Source organism: Mustela nivalis (assembly GCF_964662115.1).
Source record: "Mustela nivalis genome assembly, chromosome: 16".
Lineage (NCBI taxonomy): Eukaryota > Metazoa > Chordata > Mammalia > Carnivora > Mustelidae > Mustela > Mustela nivalis.
Window position 1 is genome coordinate 6843094 of NC_139035.1, and position 22543 is coordinate 6865636.

At 43.5% G+C, this 22543-nt stretch overlaps 1 protein-coding gene and 1 long non-coding RNA gene across 3 annotated transcripts in view; one reads left to right on the forward strand and one right to left on the reverse strand.

The window, feature by feature from the left end:
* Positions 1 to 675: 675 nt before the first annotated feature.
* The window catches only part of OPN3 (opsin 3), a 42397-nt gene continuing 20529 nt past the window's right edge, over positions 676 to 22543 (reverse strand). Inside the window, exons 2-4 of the mRNA XM_082702764.1 lie at positions 12775 to 13094; positions 5854 to 6105; positions 676 to 2310 (exon numbers count right to left, since the gene is read on the reverse strand). Coding sequence (XP_082558890.1) covers positions 2047 to 2310; positions 5854 to 6105; positions 12775 to 13094 — 836 coding nt within the window. The 3' untranslated portion in view covers positions 676 to 2046. The remainder of the gene's footprint in view (positions 2311 to 5853; positions 6106 to 12774; positions 13095 to 22543) is intronic.
* Positions 2279 to 20659, forward strand: LOC309849855. 2 transcript variants are annotated; one of them, XR_014303954.1, is made up of 4 exons: positions 2279 to 2342; positions 4174 to 4263; positions 14226 to 14312; positions 20425 to 20659. It is a non-coding gene; the product is annotated as an uncharacterized lncRNA (long non-coding RNA). The 2 variants fall into 2 exon arrangements; XR_014303955.1 differs by lacking the exon at positions 20425 to 20659 and having other exon boundaries at positions 14226 to 14486.

A 22543-nucleotide genomic window follows, 5' to 3' on the forward strand; every position in this document is an offset into this window, starting at 1 on the left:
GGAACTAATCCAACGTAGAGCTCAGCTCCACTTACCAAAACTGGAAGTAAAAATGAGGAATTTGGGGCACTCTAGAACGTTACAAAAATGAACTAATTTTACTTCACCATCTTCGAAAGCCATCATTACCTTCTGAAGATTAAAAAAAAGAGGGGGTTATTGATGCCATACTAAGTGAAGAACAAGAAGTTTTACTTATAAATTAAACAGATATATAGATGACAGAGTGGAAAGGAAACAAGGGAGACAGTTTTCATAGAAATGATTCCACTTGAGATTCTCCAGAAGCAGTTTACTAACCAGCGATAAACTTGATTTTGAAAGGTTCTTTTAGGGAAAATATTCTCTTTGGTTCTTCTTCAGTAGACCAGCTGACACAGTCAGAAGTCTTTCAGACATGATTAATTGTGAAGATGCTACATCAGCAGGACAGTCAACTAAGAAATAAAAATTAGGCAACAAAATAAAATGGTTCAGTTTCTTTTTTAGATAGTTGAAGAAATCCTTGAGTTCTAACGAGCTGTGTTTAGTCCAAACAAGGACTCATGGGAAAATGGCAACTTCACGAACACTGACCGTCGATTACCCAGGAGACTGGTTAAAGAGCAAAAAAGACTAAGTAATACATTTTATGAATACAGTTTTACACTTACTTTCATCCCTTTCAAATGTAGATTTGTTTCTTTTTTTTTTTTTTTTTTGCTTGGAACTTCTTTTCTAAACCCAAAACACTTGGCAAAATTGTGGCAAATTGTTGAGAGGATAAGGTTGCCAAGTCATGTTTGAAATGAAACAGATCTGCCATCGACACATCGTTCCCATGGGCATCCTCTGCTCATGTGAGTCCCCAGCCTCCACGATTATTTTGAAATTCACGACCTTTCCTTAGCTGGGTTGCTTTTCAGTATTCCTCCTGGAGTGCGCTTCGCAGGACAGTCATCTGGAAGCTCGTCTTTATCATACGGCACATACAGTAAGTCTTTCGTTTCAGAGGAAGCCAGGGTGCTGATTTTCTTTTTCACCCTGGAATAGGCTCTCTGATAAATCTGATCGTTCATACATAAGACAAGACAGTGATGAGGATCCAACACCACCGAAAAGCTGCAGTTTCCGACATATATGATACAAAGTTATTTTTTTACCATTATTTCTGAGCTGTGAATACAGCTAAGTATTTTTGAGAAAAAATGTATTGTGTGCCTTGGAAAATAGTGTCATTTAAAAAAATATATTTGAAATGAAAATTTCCAACATGTTAGAAGTTAATGGTGCCAGGTGCCCATCTTGTGCCATGAAGGGTTTTTCGTTACAGAAAGCACCCATTGAAGTAAAGCAACTGTCTTGCTCAGTTGCTTCCAGAGGCTAGAAAGCATACGTACGGGCAATTCAGATTTCCTGCTGACTCACCGAAGTTCTGTTGATGTTGTGGGAGTCCAAGGCAGGATGCCCCAAAATATGCCACAATTTTGAATTTAACTTACTTAATAAACACCAGATGCAAAAAGCACAGTCTGACCTTCCTTTGTCCTCCTGAAAGCAGGAAATCTCTTGTGTGAAAGGAACCTCCCTAAACCAGGGGGTAGAGAGACATCTGTATCATCAGAGACAGAGAACTGAGGGCTGAAAAAACCTGTATGAACAAACCCTGTTACTTTTACTAAATTACTACCAAGCCCAGATCCTGTTTAGAATTCTTTACGGACTGAAGCTCCCAAACTTGAGTTTTCCTGTCCTGTCAATTCCTTACAGATTTATGTCTCTTTGTCTAAAATGTGAAAAAGCTACATGCCCTGCTCATTTCTTTGGGTCTCAATTTTATTATTGGGCCTCCATGCACACAGAATTAAACTTTTGGGGTTTTCTCCTGTTCATCTGTGTCATGTCAATTTATTTCCTTCACCAGGTAGAAGAAAATTTGAGGGCAGAAGAAAGTTTTTCCTCCCCCAAAATATTACGTAGAGTGGGGATTCCAAAATAGTCCTCATAATGGAAGTCAAGATGTGGTTTCCAGTATAAGGCCTCATCTTTCATTACCATTATTCCTTCCTATAAAGGACGAACTTGGATTACATCAACCTTTGACACACTGGTCTTGTCACTCTCATCAACTGCCAGTGATTCGTCACTGGTGATGATAAAAATGATGGAAGAAGAATTAAAAGTCACTTTTTTCTTTGGCCTGTCCCCGTCTTTCTGTGACATCACAATGGGTCTGATCTGCATTTCACTCCCATTGGCTGGTAGGTCCTTAGCAGGCCTCTGGCATCTCAGAAGTCGGAAACAGAGCAGTTGAAAAAGGGATCTTCGGAACTGGGCAGAGAGAAAATGAAGTTGAATATAAAGTAAAAATTCGGCCCTTAATTAGGGTTAACCCTAACCCTAATCCTAAATTCAAATTAGTTGAATTTAATTTCGGTTGTTCTTTTTTGTTAGCTGGGTGGGGATGGGGTTAGGTGGCAGTGCTCATATGTACCTACATAACCCTGGAGTTTAAGGGTTTTTATTATTATTATGTAATTCTCATCAACAAAATCATAAAGGACTATTACAATACCTTATAATCACCATGGATTCAAGTTGCATGCACTGTCTTTGAGGACAACTAAATCTGTTTAAGAAACTTGAAATTGGAGGGGAAGACGAACCGTGAGAGACTGTGGACTCTGAAAAACAATCTGAGGGTTTGGGAGGGGCGGGGGATGGGAGGTTGGGGGAACCAGGTGGTGGGTATTGGAGAGGGCACGGATTGCATGGAGCACTGGGTGTGGTGCATAAACAATGAATTCTGGAACACTGAAAATAAATTTAAAAAATAAATAAAAACAAAAAAATTTTTTAAAAATTCAAATTAATTCATTCCACAAATATTCAGTGAGCAACTACAAGGTAAAAGCCACTGGGCTACAATTTGGGAATACTGCGAGCAGCAAAGGCCGACAAGACCCTTCCCACAGAGTTTACAGTCAGCCGTCCGCACTAATTTCCTTTGGTCAGGTAAGGAATTCTTTTCTATCAAGATTACAAACCATCTGGAGAAAAAATACTACAGCAGAGAGTGCTAGTGCACACCAATACCCATGATCCTCCCCTTGTCCTGGGTACAACACTGAACCCCATTTCTCAACTTCCTTTCAGAGGCTCCTCCTGCTCTTCCCCCTCCTATAAGACCTTAGAGGTCAAGCCTGAAGATTATAACATCACAACATGGAGGAACTTTGATTCCTACAGAACTGTATGGGACAGAGCCCCTGCCCTCCAGCAAATAGAGTGGACTCTGGACCAGGATTTAATGAGCAAAACCTTAGGGCCCCTGGGTGACTCAGTTAGTTGAGCTCCTGACTCTTAGTTTTGGCTCAGGCTATGATTTCGAGGTCTTGAGATCAAGCCCCGTAGGGGGCTCTGTCCTCAGCAGGGAGTCTGCTTGAGATTCTCTCGCTCTGCCCCTCTCCCCACTTATGCTCCCACAGGTGTTCTCTTTCTCTTTCTAAAATAAATGTTTTCAAAAAGAAATGAAAGAATACTTTTCTTGCTGATTCACTGAAATGGTGGAGTTATTTGTTGCAATAGTCTATCGTGACCAATAAAACATATAAATAAAAAGTTAATTTAATTTTTATCCCATTAGGGGCGCCTGGGTGGCTCAGTGGGTTAAAGCCTCTGCCTTCGGCTCAGGTCATGATCCCAGTGTCCTGGGATCGAGCCCCGCATCGGGCTCTCTGCTCAGCGGGGAGCCTGCTTCCTCCTCTCTCTCTGCCTGCCTCTCTGCTTGCCTCTCTGCCTACCTATGATCTCTGTCTGTCAAATAAATAAATAAAATCTTTAAAAAAAATTTTTTTTTATCCCATTAGTTCAGAGCAAAATTGAAGTTTAATACATGGGCTTTCCCAGACCAGGAAATATCAGTGGAAAATAGAAGAGCTAGCTACATTGATTTCTGTCTTCTTTAAAACTCACTTGTATACAAGTTAGTATTTAGTCTATACTCACCTTTAAAAATATTTGCTTGAGACTATCTATTCATCAAACTAGTGTTTGCTATACCAGCTTAAGTGCTAAAGATACATTATTATAAGGGTTAAAGTATGTCAAAATATGTTTTCCTCCATAAATGGTAAGCTCCTTGAGGATAAGGACCATTGTTTTATTTATTTGTTAGTTTACTGTGTCTTTCAGACTTTCCATCTTAAGTGTGCTCCTGAGAACCAGAAACATGGGGACCATGTGCAAAGCAGAATCTTGGCCACCCAGGCATACCAAATCTGAGTATGTACTCTTTTAAAAAAAAATTTTTTTTTTTACGGTCTCTCCTGGTGTACTGTATGCACACTAAAATTTTAAAAGAACTGACATAGGGGCCACTGGCCCAGAGAAAGAACACAAAACATAATGTGAGGTAATATATTTTAAATGTAATTATTTGCCTGTTGACGTGGTAGTTAAAATATGAAGTTCTTACACTTCTTCAGAAAATTAAGCTTATAAACTATCTTGTTAGAAAAATGTACATGTGCATATTCTTAAAAAGTTTTATGACTAATTTCAGAGGTTCTCATGGCTCTCCTGAAGCCAATTCAAGTAATTCTCAGATTTTAGGGACTCTGAGTTAAAATTCTCTGGATTCAAGTAAATAGATAAATGAAGCCATCATGAAAGAGAAAGAAAGACCATCAATGAATAGAGACTGAAACCATATGAAAGTACAAAGGGGGAGATTTAGCAGTGAACATTATAAGGTTAATAGAAAAAATGTTTTCTCATTCCAAACTTTTGAGTATTAGTAGCCACAGTAGCTATTATTATAATTATTATTAATTATTATTGCCTGTTATTAGTGTGATCTGCTACTTTAAAGTTTCGATGGAGAGGGTCCTGGGTGACACAGTCTATGGAGCATGTGACTCTTGGTTTTGGTCAGGTCAGGATCTCAGGGTTGTGAGGTCGAGCCTTGAGTTGGGCTCGAGGCCCAGGGCAGCGTCGGCTTGATGATGCCCCCTCCCTCTGCCTCTGCCTCTCTGTCTCTCCCTTTCCCTCAGGCCCTGCTCCTCATGTTATCTCTCTCTCTCTCTATCTCTCTCAAATAAATAAATATTTTAAAAATAAAAATAAAAAATGTCAGTACAGGAATTGGCCATTATAACTTGGCAATTCTCTGGTTTTTAAGCTTTGTGACTTAGAGCCTTAGCCTCATGCTTCTTCGCAATCCTAGTGAGGCCCTCATAGTCCTGGCTGACAGTCGTCAAGCCGAAACCTGTCTACCACACACACAGATGATAAGCTTCCCATTCGATCTAGAGGAGTTTCTGGAAACGAATTAGTTTGAGCTACACACTCGTCATGGCATGTGAATAATGATACCTGAAACCCTAAGTGGTGAGATGGACTTTGATATTCTAGCAAACCAGACTGGAATCCAGGCACCAACAATTCCTGGAGCAGGCCAGTCATTTAACTTTTTTGAACTTGTGTTATAATTCATAAATCAAGTAAAAAATAATTCTAGTGCCTATCTCATGGTGTTTTGAAAGATAATGGGTATAATCTCCATAGTACAGTAAGTATTTTAAGTAAATTATTAACTTTGTGGCCATTATTATTACAAGACATAAAATGTTTCCTGATGAGTTAAATATTAATTTTAATGGAAGTTTACTTAACAAGATCTTTGGTAGATCTTAGAATTGTTACTATTTTCTTTGGGGAATACCTTGCATTTATTCCTGAACACTTTTTCCTATAAAATTCTTGACTTTGGTTTCTATCATTGAAGGTGTCTGAATAATCTCTATAAAAGTATTACATTTTCCAACAACCACATCTACATGGTGAAAACAACATGTATATTACCACACTTACCTTTCTGATCATGATGATATAAATAATCGGATTATATACAGTGCTTGACTTAGCAAAGAGATAGGAGACAAGAGATACTGTTGGAGTGACCAAGTGTCCATAACCATTCACCACCATGAAACAGATCACGATATAAGGCATCCAAAAGATAAGGAAGATAAATATCATTAAAAAGCACATTTTGGCCACTTTCTTTTCATATCTTAAAATCTTAATCACTTGAATTGTCTGAAGATCTTCAACACAACGAAGCTGCAGAAAGGAGAAAGAAAGAGCTGGAAGTCAAAGAAAACTTTTCTCATGTTGCTTTGATAATAGATATACAGACAAAATTCCAGGGCCCACCCTTGTGGAAAGACAACAGGACTTTCGGGGTCAACTTCTGATCCAAGAGCCTCCAGCTGTGTCCAGCCCTTAATCTCTCCATGTCTCAGTCCATTAATCTTTAATACAGTACTTGGAGCCACATAGCCTCTTTGATCCTTTAATGGTTTTTAATGTTTTCCAATTTCTTTAAAGAAGAAAAGAATGGGGGCGCCTGGGTGGCTCAGATGTTGAGTGTGGGACTCTTAATTTTGGCTCAGGTCTTGATTTCACAATCCGGCCTGCTGTGCTCCACGCCCAGTGTGTAGTCTGCTTGGGATTCTCGCTCTCCCTCTGCCCCTACCCCCCCCCCCACAACCACACATGTTTTCTCTCTAAAATAAATAAATAAAATCTTAAAAAAAAAAAAAAAAGAAGAAAATGAATTATTTTGCTTAGATTCTCCAGTCACTGAAAGACAGCCTGACAGAGTCCTGACAAGTTGGAAACTCTCTCTATGATCCTGGAAACTCTAATCCAGACCATAACCCTCAACTTCTCAAACCAGGCAGCAAACATGTGACGTCGGTTCTGCATGGTTAAGCTGGTCTTGGTTAAAGCTAAATTCCCAAATGAATTCTTGCTGCAAACTATGGTGGCTTCCACTCCCAGCTAACTACTGCAAAGTGGGATTGGATGGGGACCTCGCTTGTGGTTGGTTTCATCCGGGCTCAGGTGCAGAGAACACTTGTAGCCACATCCCTGTAAACTCAGCATATCTGCTTTTAATTCATCCCTAGTAAAGCACTGAAGAATAATGGTCTAGAGTCTGAAAGTTGTTTGGGTTTCTCAGATAAAAGTTCTTTCTTTCAAGGTTCCTTCTATTGTTATTATAAATTTGTTAGTAAGGGGAGGCGATAATATCCCTCTACACCAAAAGTATGTTCTTAAATAAAATGGTTTTTCTGACTATCCTAAAAAGTTAAGTTTGCTACAAAAATACAAATGCCTATGTATTTAAAATAAGGTATCTTGCATACTGTTTATACTTAGTGCACAATTTTAAACTGGGAAATTTATTGCATTTCAGCAAAATCTAAGCATTCCTTTTTATTTCCAGGATTATCATAAAAATTAAGGAAAAAAGTTTCCAAATAAATCAGAACATGTGCTTATAGTGTTTAAAAGTATATTTGAATTGATACAGCTAAATTATTGATATCATCTAAAATTATATTGAAGAAACTCTGTTCTTAGTAGAATCACCTATTCATACTGACAGAGAGTAGGAAGAAAATATGGATAATTAAAATGCTTGTGTTTTTATAGAGTAGAGGAAGGTGTAGGAGTGGGCATGGTTGTAAAGTTGGATTCTATTATTATCTATTCTATTATCTATATATCTATTCTATTTTTTTAAAAGGTTTTATTTATCCATTTGACATAGAGAGGGATAACAAATAGGCAGAGAGGCAGGCAGAGAGAGAGGAGGAAGCAGGCTCCCCGCTGAGCAGAGAGCCCGATGTAGGGCTCGATCCCAGGATCCTGAGATCATGACCTGAGCCGAAGGCAGAGGCTTAACCTACTGAGCCACCCAGGTGCCCCTTATCTATTCTATTTTAGAAGAAACTATTTTATTTCATGTGATAGGATATTACTCTATTTTCAGAACATTTTTTGGGTGGGTGGGAAATTTTCCATAGAGTTTTTTTCCTCTTTTTTAAAAGATTTTATTTATTTATTTGACAGAGATCACAAGTAGGCAGAGCAGGAGGCAGAGAGAGGGGAGAAAGCAGGCTCCCCGCTGAGCAGAGAGCCCGATGTGGGGCTCGATCCCAGGACCCTGGGATCACGACCTGAGCTGAAGGCAGAAGCTTTTAACCCACTGAGCCACCCAGGTGCCCCTCCCCAGAGTTTCTTAAGAAGGTTGTAGAGTTCTAATAAAAGGTCTCTATTTGGAATTAGGTCTGGATCCATATCCCAGATTCACCACTTTTGCTCCTGGCAATCAATTACTTCCTCTAAGAGTCAAGATTAAAAAAGATTCAAATGAATAACTTGTTGGACTTAACAGAAGTTGGGTCCCAGTTCCACACACATGACTTTGTGGGATTATGTCCAAGATTAAATATTTATTTACACTGGAGTTATATTTGAAACTAACACATTTATATGCATTTGTACTTTTATGATACTATGGAATATTTGGAATCAAATTTTGGAATCAAATCAGATTTTTGGCTCCTCAGTTGCAATTAATGAGTATATATATATTTGATATACTCAATATATAGTCTATTTAATATATGATATATTGCATTGTATTGATAATACACAATATACAATATACTCAGTATAACTACAGCTCAATCATCTGTCTCCAATTCCCCACCATCCAGAGTCCCCTACAGACTCATCTCTACCCTTTCTGAGCAACTCAATTCCCATCTTCTCAACATGGATCAAAGCAGAGCACTCATTTATCATCTTGAAATTACATGCATGCTGGAGAAGTTCATTTAAGGAAATACCGGGCTGGGAAAGCCCAGTTTCTCTTTGGTACAAGGATATAGTTCTGATTATTGTTCTGGATTATTTGTGTTTGCAGATCTGTAGTTTCCATGATGATTTTTCATTTATCTCTTTTGGCCTCTCTGTTTTATCATTCTCCATGCCTTCACTCTGTCCTTTCAAAGTTTTCCAAATAAAGAGCCCCCCAAATATCCTATCCCAATATACAATCATTTGAGAATATCTTCTAAAATGGCTACAGATGGAGCAAAAGCATATACACAGCTGAACTTGTCCTGAAGGTTGAACCACTTAAGACACATTCCCCAGAATTCCCAATAAAAGAGTCCTCTGCCTACATTAAATTGGGCTTATTGATGCAGACACCTGTAGATTTTCGAACATTTCACCGTGAGTCCTTTTCTCACATGAGAAGCTCTGTCTCCATCAGTGCTATGAGTCACCCCTCTGGATAACCACCAGGTTCTGAGTGGAGAATACTGTGGTCTAGAGTCAAGTCTCTTCAGACTCGCACCACTTGCCCTTCCAATGCATTGTTTGTCACTCATTCCAAAAATAGTCTCTGATCAACTATTTTATGCAAGTCCTGTTCCAGCTGTAGGTGAAAAAATGAATAAGACTGGGTCTCTGCTTTTAAGGAATTCACTGGATTCTGAGGGTGAGAGACACACAGACTGTTTCCGTAGATGATGCGTGTCATGAGAGAGGCGACCAGAGAGGGCTTGGAGAACACACAGGATGGGTAATGGATTCAGACATAGGTAAGGGCAGGAAGATACTGAGCTCAGCCTCCTGTGGTTCAGCCGAGGAAGGGGAAAGGACAGAGTGTCCCAGGAACAGGATGAATGCTAATGTAAAGTAGTAATAGAACACGTGTCAAGTTCTGGGAACAGGAAATACTGCACTTGACTGGAACCCGAGTTGGCAAGAGGGTCGGCATGTCAAGAATTAAAGCCGGACACACGGACAAGAGATGGCGGGACCATCTGCAGGACCCTGGTACTCACACTCGGAGGCTTTATTTTTCATCGTGAAGGCAGACGAACCTCTGAAGGATTTTAAGCTGGCCAAAGATATGAGAAAACTTGCACTTAAGAATAACTACTCTGGTGGAAGTGTGGAGAAAACGGATTAGAAGAAAGGAAGAAAAAACTAAGGCCCCTTTGAACTGAGTCTGTGACCACAGGAGAAGGGGAAAAGGATATAAGGAAAAACAGGAGGTTGAATACATGAAAACTGATCATTGATTGTGGGATAATTGGGGAGATTTGGATGAGGAATAGTCAAATATTATGCTCTCATTTCTGGCTGAGGAATAATGACCATCCACTGAGAAAGGGAATGGAGGGGCAGCCGGGCTGGGGGAAAGATGGCCCAGTTGTCTTCGCGCACATGGAATCTGTTAAGTCTGAATGTTCTGAAGGGGCACCTGGAAGGCCAAGTCAGTTAAGCATCTGCCTTAGGCTCAGGTCATGATCCCAGGGTCCTGAGATGGAGCCTTGCATCAGGCTCCCTGCTCAGTGGGGAGTCTGTTTCTGCCTCTGTGCTCACCCCACCCTCACCCTGCTCTCTCCTATTTTCTCTCACTCTCAAATAAATAAATAAAATCTTAAGATAAAAAGAAGAAGAAGAAGAAGAATCTGATAGGTCTGGGGACCATCCTAGTGGAGGTCTGCAATAGGCAGCTGACGGGGACCTGACAGAGGTCAGAAGAACACCCTGGGTCAGAAGCCGTTGTTAGAAGGGGACATCCTAAGAGCATAGGACATGCCCAAGGCCAGTGTGTAGTAAGAGAAAAGAGCTACACGCACAATGCTGGGAAGCCCATAGGAAGCCACCCTGGGCAGAGACCTAACAAGATGGGCCAGAGAATCAGCAGCAAAGACAGGAGAGAATAGAATCCTAGAAACCGTGGAGGAGAAAACCACCAGTGAGTGGAAGTTGTTAATAACGCCACAAGTGTCAAATACCATGGATGTCAGAAAAGAAAAAAGAGATAGGAATGTGTTCCCTGGATCTAGCATTTGAGAGATCATCAGTTACCTTAATGTGGGCTGTTTCTCTGACAGTGTGCTCAAGGAAGGAAGCGCCAATTTGCTCTGGGTTGGGGAATTAAGCGATAGGTAAGTTTATTAAACTATAAACTGAGGCAGGGGCGATATCTTATACATGTTACATCCTCAGAGCTTAGGCAACGGCTTAGTCAGCTTGGGCCTCCATAACAATATAACATAGACTGAGTGGCTTCGACAACAGACATGTATTTCTCACACATCTGAAGGCTGGGGAGTCTGAGGTCAAGATGCCCACAGGCAGGTTTCGGTATGAGACCTCTTTTCTTGGCTTGGAGATGGCTGCCTTCTCTCTGTGTGTCGCATGCTGGAAAGAGACACGGCAGGAGGATGAAGAGATGGAGAGAGGGAGGGAAAGACACACACACAGAGAGAGAGAGAGAGAGACACTGATCTTTCCTCCTCCTCTTACTAGAGCACTAACCCCATCGTGAGGACCCCACGCTCATGACATCATATGACCCTAATTACCTCCTAAAGACCCCATCTCCAATACCGTTGGTTGAGGGTCAAGCTTCCATATATAAATTTGGGAGAGAAAAAAAAAAAAAAAACATTCAGCCCGTAATAGTAATTGGTGCATTCTCTATGTTCGACCAATATTGGCCGAATGCATGCTTACTGAGTGGTGATAGAACACCAAAAGCCACTAATGGTTCTTTGAGTACAGACTGGTGCGGAGGGCGATGAAGTGAGAGCCAGAGGGAGTTGAGAGCAGACTTTGCTTTTGTATAATAGTAGCATAGTTATTGCTAAAGAGAAGGAGCCAGAAGTAAGGAAGAGATTGGAGATGTTAAGTGGAAGAGAAAACTATTACTTGCGAGAGGTCCCTGGGGCAGAAAATGGGGTTGGGGGAAAACCAGAAGCTAAGGTCAGCTTGGTCCTCAGAGATCTATGCCATGACCCCAGAACTGAAGAGGGGGGAACCTAAGAATGAGGCTGAACAGAGCGATTTGTATAAAGGGGGGCAGGGAGTTGAGACATTTCTTGATAATGGCTTTCTTGTAAATAAGCATGATTATTTGATAAGAATGACTGGGGTTAGGGCAAGAGCTGAATTAAAAGGAGAACTGAGGCTTTGTAGAAGTTACCGTGTGAGAGAGCGGACCCTCCAGGGACCCAGACGTTGTCAGACACTGCTGGGAGGACCTCCGGTATGGGCATTGGGAATCTGGGCACGTATTTTCCTCCAGCCGCTCTCTGTAGTTTGACTATGGGCATAGGGGAAAACCTATCTTTGGATTGGTATGGGGATTTTTTTTTTCTTTTTTTACAAAACAGATGTGTATGAAAAAAGTTCGAATGTGGAAGTCAGCAGTGGGTTATGATTTAAAGTAATGCATGTGGCCAAGTTCGGTTTTGTTTGTTTGTTTGTTTTTTAAAGGTGAAAGTTAGAGGGGTTTAGCAGGGTGCACAGGAGACCGCTGAGCAGGAGTTCTGAAGGAAGACGCAGACAGGAAGACATGGTGATTGAGCAAGGAAAGTGTTTGGGGCTAAAGTAGGAGACTGCCTCCCACTGTCACTTCAGACGTCTCCCTAGCACTCAGCAGGAAACCCATTTGTGGCCAGTCTTGTTCTTTATGATTCAGAAGTGATTTCCGGAAGAAATATCTATACTATGGTCTAGTGGATTTACATGACCTTTGAATGAATAAAATCATGGGAAGTGTGGAATTTCCTTGGTCAGAGTTCTTTCATTCTAACAGTGTCAGAGAACGCAGGTGTTCTTGGTTGTTACTGATTTTATCTGTCCAGAACCCCTTTCCTTCCTCCTTGTGGTTTAGAGGGTGGCATAGAGAAAGTAGAGGTTACTCCTCATTTGCCTTTTAGAGTGTGATTCAGTGCCCAATTCTATTGAACAGAGTAGAATTCTATACTCTCCCAGGAAGTCCCCTAGAACGGCGCCAGCTGCGGACAACCACTGATCACGTAGGGAGAGTTTGAGTCTCTTCTGCCCAGAACCGCCCACCCTGGAAATAGATTAGGGGAGGGGCACCTGCCGTTTTCAACTTACCATTCGAACGGAATACAGAATATGGCCATAGCAATGGGCTATGACTCCCAGGGGCACCACCAGGCAGCCAAGAAATAAGAAAAGCACAAAGGAAGAGTCGTTGGCGTCCTTGGATTTCCAGTCCACAGAGCAGCCCAGTCCATGCACGTCCAGGGTGTACCTGTTCCAACCCAGCAGAGGTGCTCCCGACCACGCCAGTGAGTACAGCCAGATGTAGGTGATGGCCCTCCAGGCCCAGGAAAAATTGATCACTCTGGCATGGACCACGCGAGTGTAACGTTCATAGGCCAGCACAGTCAGGGTGGTGATGGAAACGAGGCCTGCAAGAAGAGAGAGTGGGACACTATGACATGGTGCGGCGGCGGCCGGACGTGGCCGAGGGTCCGCTGTCCGCTGGAGACACCTCCCAGAGTGTCCGGAACAAACCAGGTGCTCTGAAAGCCACATCTGAGAGGACTAATGCCTCACAGACCCCAGGACATTTGACTGGAAACATATTCACCCAGGAAAGAAAACCAATGGCAGGTGGGTTGCGCAGGACAAGAATAAAAGCTCTGCCCCGGCCATACAGCTCCTGTGTTAAACTTCCTGCCCAAGAGAGACTCTGAAGAGAGGGTCACTCAGTGAGTCTCATTTGATTTGACCTTTTCTCAGTTGCGTCTGACCCAGGACTGAAGATGAAATTGAAGTGGGTTTCACAAGGCTGAAGGGACAAATTACGATAACAGTAGCAGGGGGGCTGGGTTAACCCTCCTGCTCGCGGACATAAGCCTACGGATTGTTCTCATCCAGGACGGCTGACGAGGGAGGGAAGCCCCCTGTGCTCCCCGGGTCTACATGCATGCTTCCTTTTGGCAGCAAATCCACTTTAACAACATTCTCATTTATTTCCCTGCCTCTTCCCAGAGAGCGGTTCATTCCATCAACAAGCTTCTATTGAGCACCTACTATGTGCCCGTCACCTTTCCAACTCTGGAGGTTTCGGGATGACAGAAATGCAGAAATCTAGGTGCCCAGAGGGATCCCCGTTGTGCAAACAACAGTAAGACTGCGGGATGGGCGTCATGGAACAGGGGGCCTTTGTGAACCCGGAAGGAGAAGCATATTCCAGGAGAAGCTAAGAATTATGTACCAGAGCAGGGAGACCATTTAAGGGTTTAAAAATGATGAGAGGATTCAGAGGTGCCGGGAGTCCGAGGATCCAAAGCAGAGAGGAGGGTAAAAGGAGCAGATGAGTCTGCTGGAAAGCGCTTTTGATTTCTTGCTAAGGGTTTTGTTTCTTTCTCATTCTTAAAACACACACACACACACACACACACACACACACACACACAACCATTTTTCCTCTATAAAACAGCAAATTATAAACCTGTTACTCTGTCATGTTTTTTAAGTGTGAAGGACAACAGTTAAGTTCTCTTCCTTCTTCCTCCTCCTTTTTCCTCTGAAAGGACCCTCATTCCTGCAGTGGTACGGAACTCCCTTCCCAGGCCATGGCATGGAGATCAGCTTGAAGGCTACTGCAAAAGTCCAAGCAGGTATGACGGGGCCTGAATTAGAGTACCTTTAAAGGTATGAAGAGCAAAGTCTGGGTAGCAAGTGTCTAAATGTTAAAAAAAATTGTCTTACAGATGAAGTTATCAGTTTTTTATTTGTATACAACTGATCAAAATATTTTGTTAAATATTAAAAATAAAAGGGGCACATGGGTGGCTTAGTGGGTTAAAGCCTCTGCCTTCAGCTCAGGTCATGATCCCAGGGTCCTGGGATCGAGCCCCGAATTGGGCTCTCTGCTCAGCGGGGAGCCTGCTTCCTCCTCTCTCTCTGCCTGCTTCTCTGCCTACTTGTGATCTCTGTCGGTCAAATTAAAAAAAAAAAAATCGTAAAAAAATAAAAAATATATTAAGAAATAAAAAACTTAATTAGAAATAAATCTCTTAAGGTGATCAGTACAGCTTTCCCTCACCACGGAGATTATACCTTATCCACAATTACTATTACCAAGGCTAGAACAATTAAGGATAAATTCTCTTCCTGTTTTTCTTGCTTATAAAGTTAAAGATTTCTTGATCACACATGTATCCAGATGCAATGGAAGGGATTTTGTTATATTCAGTTCTTATTGATTATAAGAACATTCCTTTTATATTCAATGATTTGAGCTCTCCTGAATTTATATGCCAAAAATTGCAGAATGGTTATTATCAAAATTGTATTTACTCATCCACCAACTCAACTTTGTCAAAGGTGAACTGGAAACCACCGAAGTGGTCATCCACTTCCCCAGGTTCGTCGTCAGTGTTTTAACTTACCCCTTTGTTTGCCGGCCTGGAACCTCCTCCCTGCCCTCCCTGGTGACTTGCACCGTAAGACATGGGATGGGTAAGGAGTGTATCTTCCTGTGGGCAGTAAGGGACAGTGATGGAGAAAGGGAAGGTTTGCATCACAGGGAGCTGGTTTCTGGGAGAGAATACAAGCTGAGCATTTAGAAGTTGATTCTCCTAAAACGGTCCTCACATAACCATCAGGAAGAGCTGTATCTCGAGCAGTATGTGTTCACCTATTTGAAGACAGAAGTCTATGAAAACTAATCTTGGGTGTGCCTGGGTGGCTCAGTGAGTTAAAGCCTCTGCCTTTGGCTCAGGTCATGATCCCAGGGTCCTGGGATTGAGCCCCACATTAGGCTCTCTGCTCAGCAGGGAGCCTGCTTCCCCCTCTCTCTCTCTCTGCCTGCCTCTCTGCCTGCTTGTGATCTCTGTCAAATGGATAAATAAAATCTTAAAAAAAAACAAAACATACAAACATAATCTCGGCGTATTATGGAGACTCTTCTTTATCTTGCTGTGTCACTTACACTGGGATACAGATAGCAAGCCCCAAAGTGCCAGCCACACTCCAAGCTGGCTGCTTGGACACCACTGTTCCCTCTGCCTGAACTGCTGACGGAGATCTCAGAGCCTGCAGAAGACAGACGTGTAAAGAAGGAATTACAGGAATGTGATTCGCGCTGACCCAGAGCTGTGTCTGGGAGCTGGAGGATACAATCGGGGAAGCACTGACCTCTGCCTAAGGAAACACTGAGGAAGGTCTTAAAGCAATATTTGAATTGATGAATGCAAGGGAGTTTATCAAGCTGGCGAGGGTGAGGATATTTCAAGGCCAAGGCTGTAGCATACAAAATGCATGGAAACAAGAAGAGGTATCTAAGGGTTAACTCTGTACACCAGATTGAGTCAGTAAACTTCTCTGTGATATAATTTGGGGATTATGCATTCTCTTACATTTATCAACAATCCATGCACATAAAATAGACCAGGCACTGTGCTAAGAAATGGGCAAAGATAAACTATAAAAGAAAGAAACAGTAATAGGGTGATAAATTCTATAATAGAGGAATGTCTATGAGGCCAGCCTTGGATTCAACTTCAGTTTCTGTATATAAACACAGATCACTCTGGGAAAATTAATTAATATCTATGAACCTCAATTTGCTCACAGTAAAATAGAAAGAATAGTTCCAAAATGCTACCTCATCGTGAGGGTGTGTATATGTGTTACATAAGAATATGAATGTATTTGGTTAGATGATGATATATAAGATATCATCATCATAGTTATTATTGTTGAATAGTTCAGTATCTAGGGGTAAAACTGCTTTAAGTGGTAGAAATCTGGCAGAAGGCACAGGAACAGGCAGAGGAGCTCTGGGGCTTAAATTGTTAATAATTTATACAGTAAGGATTTACTTTACTTACTTGCTGCGTAATTTATACAATAAGTATTATTAATGTAATTACTTAAGAACAGTCATCCCCCCCCTTGGCCACTAGATGTCCACAGTGAATAACTTACTTATAGCTCAGTGGTCTAGACTGGGTAAGCAAGTTTACACGAGAGCAAATGCTTAGAAGAGCGATTGCCTGGACCAGGCGCCAGACCTGTCAATACTCATCTGCTGGATTAAAAAATTAATATGGCGTGGTTCACATCTTCAAGGAGCTCACACTCCAGAGTATGAGGCGAAACTCCGAATCTGATAACAGGAGGAAACCATCCAGTTTTTCTCTGGGAAGCAGGCACTATCTGAGTGAGTCTCGTAGATTAAATACGGTTTCACCGAGCAAATAGGAGGGGCGAGAGGGGAAAGCAGTGTCAGTCCTATTCCGGCGCATGAAACGCACGGATACCTGGCCGAGCTTAGAGCATTCGGGTTCCTGCAAATAATTCAATATGGTGGAAGCAGAGGGTTCTAGAAGAAGGGAAGTTTGTCTTGTTTTGTTTTGTTTTTAAAGATTTTATTTATTTATTTGACAGACAGAGGTCACAAGTAAGTGGAGAGGTAGGCAGAGAGGAGGAAGCAGGCTCCCTGCAGAGCAGAGAGCCCGATGTGGGGCTCCATCCCAGGACCCTGGGATCATGACCTGAGCCGAAGGCAGAGGCTTTAACCCACTGAGCCACCCAGGCGCCCCAGAAGGAGAGAAGTTTTAATTACTTTCATCTATATATAGTTTTGGAAACTATTTGATGTTGCTTCATAAAAATGTTTCTTTATTAATTAGGACCTCTATTTGTATTTGAACCTTAAATCAGAAAAACAACATGCTTAATATGCCTGAGAAAACTTATTCTCCTAGGAAGTAACCTCTTCTTTGGAATCTTGTTTCCATTGCTTATTAGTAGAGTAATCTTTCCTGCTCCCTTTTACTTGATTAACAAGGATAATTTCCGCCACATAACACACGGAGAGTATCTCTGTGTGTCAGGCACTGCTCTGAGCAGTTTGCCTGTGTTCTCTTATTTAATCCTCACAACTCTGTAAGACACGTGGAAGTTACTACCATCCCCATTTTGTAGGGGGAACTGAGATAAACATGGTTTACTACCTTGCTCAGGTCTCAAACTAATAAAAAACAAGAGCCAACATTCAAATCAAAGAGTCTGCTTCCAAAGTCGACACGATGCTAAACTCATTGTCTAAATCTTCTTGGGAAATTATCAAAAAGTTTCTACTAGTGAAGTAGACACTAGAGAAAACATATATAATCCATGTGTTGCCTACTACTATTGAAAAGGTCTTTTTTTTTTTTTTTTTTAAGATTTTCTTCATTTGAGACATATACAGAGAGAGAGAGCTTGAGCAGGGCAAGAGGGAGGGGGAGAAGCAGACTCCCTGTTGTGATGGGAGCCTAACGTGGGGCTCGATCCTAGGACCCAGAGATCAGGACCTGAGCCAAAGGCAGACGCTCAACCATCTGAACCACCCAGGCACACCAGGGCTTTTTTTAGTTTGTTTTTTTAAAGTAGACTCCCTGCCCAGTGCCGAGCGCTAAGCAGGGCTTGAACTCAAGACCCTGAGATCAAGCCCTGAGCTGAGATCAAGAGTCCGGCGATTAACCGACAGTCCCACCACCCAGGAGCCCCTTGAAAAGGTGATTTTTTTAAAACTCAATTTCTTTTAAGCTGAAGAATTTGAAAGGAAATTAGAGATGACCATGCTCATCTGAATAGTTTCTCCAGCACTGGAAAGCCCAGTGACCATTTGATCAAGAACAGCAGTGCGTGGAAAGACCCAAAAGGTGCACAGTCCTTTAGTGCACATATTTTAGGCATTCGCCCGCCGTCTGTTACGGCAGAAACTGAGTTCCAGTTAATAATTCCTTTTTCCATATTTGTTTCCCTCTCCCTTTTCAAATTCCATTTTTCCATGGTTTGTTCCCCAAAGTTGCTGCTCCTCAGGGTTAGTGCACGGACTCAGTTCCACAGAAATCCAGCACAGTGTGAAACTTCCAGCTCTGTGGGTCAAAAATTTATGATTTCAGGGATGCCTGGGTGGCTCAGTGGGTTAAGCAGCTGCCTTCGGCTCAAGTCATGATCCCAGCGTCCTGGGATCGAGTCCCACATCGGGCTCCTTGCTCAGCAGGGAGCCTGCTTCTCCCTCTGCCTCTGCCTGCCTCTCTGTCTGCCTGTGCTCGCTCTCTCCCTCTCTCTCTGATAAATAAATAAAATCTTAAAAAAAAAAATTATGATTTCAGGTAAGAAGCCTACACAGAGACTTGGTTTGACCACCACTTGGACACCTACCTACCAGATGCTCACTGTACGCTGCGGACTGGGAACGCCCCGAAAGAAAGGGCCAGCGAGCCCCAGAAGACAGGGTGTCCGCGGGGCAGCCTTTGGCCGGTGGGCTGTGGGCTGGCTCCGGCCGTGCGCGGTGACCACGCTGTCAGCGCAGGTCTGGCTTCTGCCGCTCCTCACGGGTGTTTCAAGGGGGTTCTTCCCCCGCCCCCAAAATACTAGTGATTTTTCACAGGGAGGTGGAGCGAAGTGTTGATTCCGTTGGTAAAATACGGGGGAGTTTTTCTTTTTTCTTTCTTTCTTTTTTTTTTTTTTAAAGATTTTATTTATTTATTTGACAGAGAGAGATCACAGGCAGGCAGAGAGGCAGGCAGAGAGAGAGAGAGAGGAGGGAGCAGGCTCCCTGCAGAGCAGAGAGTCCGATGCGGGGCTCGATCCCAGGACACTGAGATCATGACCTGAGCCGAAGGCAGCGGCTAAACCCACTGAGCCACCCAGGCGCCCCTGGGGGGGTTTTTCTACGGTTGTGCGTCCCCTCCTCCTAGGCTCCCTTGAGCGTCCTCGTCGTCGCTTGGAAATCATCCTGGACTCATTTCCCCAAGGTTATCTTTGATTCTTCCAACATCAGCGCCTCTGTCCTGCCTCCTCGGGCTTCAAACGTGGCTTTGTCTTCCTACAGCTCCCTTTGCACCGACAGCCCCGTTTCAGACCGTTTGCCTCGCCTCTGATTTGACACTGTTTTAGGGTTCGTTGGCTTCTGGAGTAAGGAGAGCCCCATCTTGGGGTAAGGTCTTATTAGAACTTTCTTTATGCTTCGGTCTGCTTGTCAGCGGAGGATATTGGACGAGATGGATCGCGAGGGGGGAGATGGATAAGCGTTGTGCCCGGAGTCCCAAGAAACACCCGTGGTGACTGGAGTCTGCAGGCCCGGGGCGGAAGGTCAGTGTCGATATAAAGTGACCGCTCCGTGCGGTCATAAACATAACGCAGCAGGACGACAGTCCAGAAAACAGTCCGCGGGGAGGGTTTGTCAGGATCTGAGATATTCTAAATTCTAACCCTAATTGAACTGCACTCAAAAATGGGCTGGGGCCACGAGTAAAACGGCAGCATACGCTGCCCTTGTTTTTATCACTTAATCAAAACGACGTCTTGCCAAGGGCAACCTCGGTCTTAGGACAACGCGCACGGCGTCCGCAGAAAAGCTGCAGCGGAGAATTCTCCTCCAGCAGGACTCGCCTCGGCCCCTTGAGGGACGCGCATGCTTGCTCCGTCTCTCCTCTCTCCTTCGATCTTGCGCTTTCGCTTCACCAGAAGCTTTTCTTTGGAAATATTTCTAAATTCATCCCTGGGTCTCCCACGTGTCCTCCTTCTCATTCAGGCTCACAGCCCGCAAGGGGCTGCGCTGACCTGCTCCTGACTGACTCTTTTTCCCTCTGTCCGGCCTCATGCTCCTTTGCGCCAAGCACCAGTGGGAGACGGGATTCAGGTCGCGGGCCACCCCAGATGTCCCTGAGCCAGCTCACGAGCCCCCATTCCCCAGCGTGGGCCGTGACCATCTGCCTTGTTCCCCAGCGACGGCGGTTCTGCTACAGTGACAAGGCTCGGCTCGGCAGCCCCGGCCAGCCCTGGCCCGTGGGCCGGACCGGCCTGCACCTGGGCCCTCCCTGGACCGAGCTCACGTAGGCTGCGGCGTCCCCAGCGGCTGCTCCGACTCAGCTGAGCCAAGCCAGAGGCAAGGGGCATGGAGCACCTCACGGAGCAGACTGGGACCCAAGGAGCCAAGAGACAGGAAGGGGCCAGTGATCCAACTGTGGGCACCCACCCCCACCCACCCATTCCACGGGTTTTCTCAAGACGGGTTCACACAGCCTCTCTGAAGGTGTCCCCAAGAACAGAGCCACAGAGCACGCGGCTGTTTCGGGGGAAGCCACGGCTCCGGGTGCGGCCTCCAACGCTTGCCCTCCCTGGACTCTCATTCTCAATCACCCGGAAACCACCCCCAGCAAGTCACCGATCCGTATGCTTGCCTGAGGCCTTATGTTGGGGGAACTTGTGCTAATAATCTCATAACCCCTGTAATCTCCTCTGGCATAATGATCTGCAAAGCTTCCTCTGCTTACTGCACGGGTGTTCAGAGAGCTCTGCGGTTTACTTGCACCCCGGCCCATCTTCTCTTTCGCCATTTCTAACTTCCTGAGTGAGGCCACACTCTGCGCGCACGCAGCACAGACCGTACCTTTGTGGCGGCTGTTCACGACTTCCTGTATTTTGTCACAATTCTACGCATTCATGTCTTGTCTTTCCAGTTATATTGCAAATGCCTAAGAGCTCGGGACCATGTCTTGTGCATCTTGACATCCTCCCTGGCTTCTGCAATAGCTAACAAGGGGTTATATGTTAGCTGATGATAAAAGTCGTGTATATATGACCGTATTTCTTCTCAAGTCAAGGATAAAAACCCTGAAGTAAACAGTCACACCTATAATTAAGCAAACACTCATGTGAAAATGCTGCTTGGAAAGAGTCACAGATTTCAAAGAAAAGGAAAACGTTTTTAAAGGAAAATACAACATATAGATCAGAAGAACATAAAAGAGGGATCCCTCGCTCAAATCAAAATACTAGTTAGCAGTCATCGCATGATAATTTTTGATTATTAAAAAGTCCCTATGAAATCCTCATTTTTATGGATGACATAAAGTCAAATGATATTCCCGCTAGATTTGTCATCTCTTGTTCTCCAATGACAGTAACAAATCATAACGCCTATTCTGTATGGTGTTTAATAATTTTCGAAGTACTGCCCCAGGTGTGTTTACTGTCAGTTCTTCACAGACCTGTGAAGGGAAGGCTCGTGTCCTCATTGGGTTAGGGTGTGAGAAAGGGCGTTGGGATTTGGGATGAGCCTAATGTCACAGATGAGTAATGTCTCGCTTGGAGGAGGACCCGCATCTTCTGATTGCAAGGCCAGAGCTCTCTGCTCAGATTTTCCTCAGAAAGAGCTGAGTTGGTGGTGATCAAAATAGAGGAGCACGGAGTCTTGCGAATTCTGTAGAGAAACTCCACACACGAGTGAGTTGGGGATATGTGACCCCTTGCCTGCAACCAAGGTTCTAGCTTCTAAGGACTCTCTGGGTTACGACCTGGCATTAAGAGATGAAAATCTGAGATAGCCCAAAAGAACAAATTAAAAATACAAGGAGATCAGAGAGGTACAGACTTAAATCTTAATTTAGTCATTTATAATTTATAAGCCCTCAAAGGAGCTCAGAATTTAGGTTTTAAAGCAGGTGGTAACACTGTGGTTCCATTTTAAGGTCATTTTCTATCACCAAGTGGAGAATGCTGAGATATAGCCAAGGACCAGCGTCACTTTTCTCTCAAAAATGAATATAAGACACTCAGCTTTAAGAGTGTGTGAGTGTGGGGGCACCTGGGTGGTTCACTGGATTAACCTCTGCCTTCGGCTCAGGTCATGATCTCAGGGTCCTCTCTGCTCAGCGGGGAGCCTGCTTCCCTTCCTCTCTCTGCCTGCCTGTCTGTCTACTTGTGATGTATGTCTGTCAAATAAATAAATAAAATCTTTAAAAAAAAAAAAAAGAGAGTGTGTGTGTGTGTCCAAGTAACTTACCAGCTAAAAACTGTGGTAGGAGATTCGTCAGGACCTAGACACAGGCGATGGGAAAAAAGA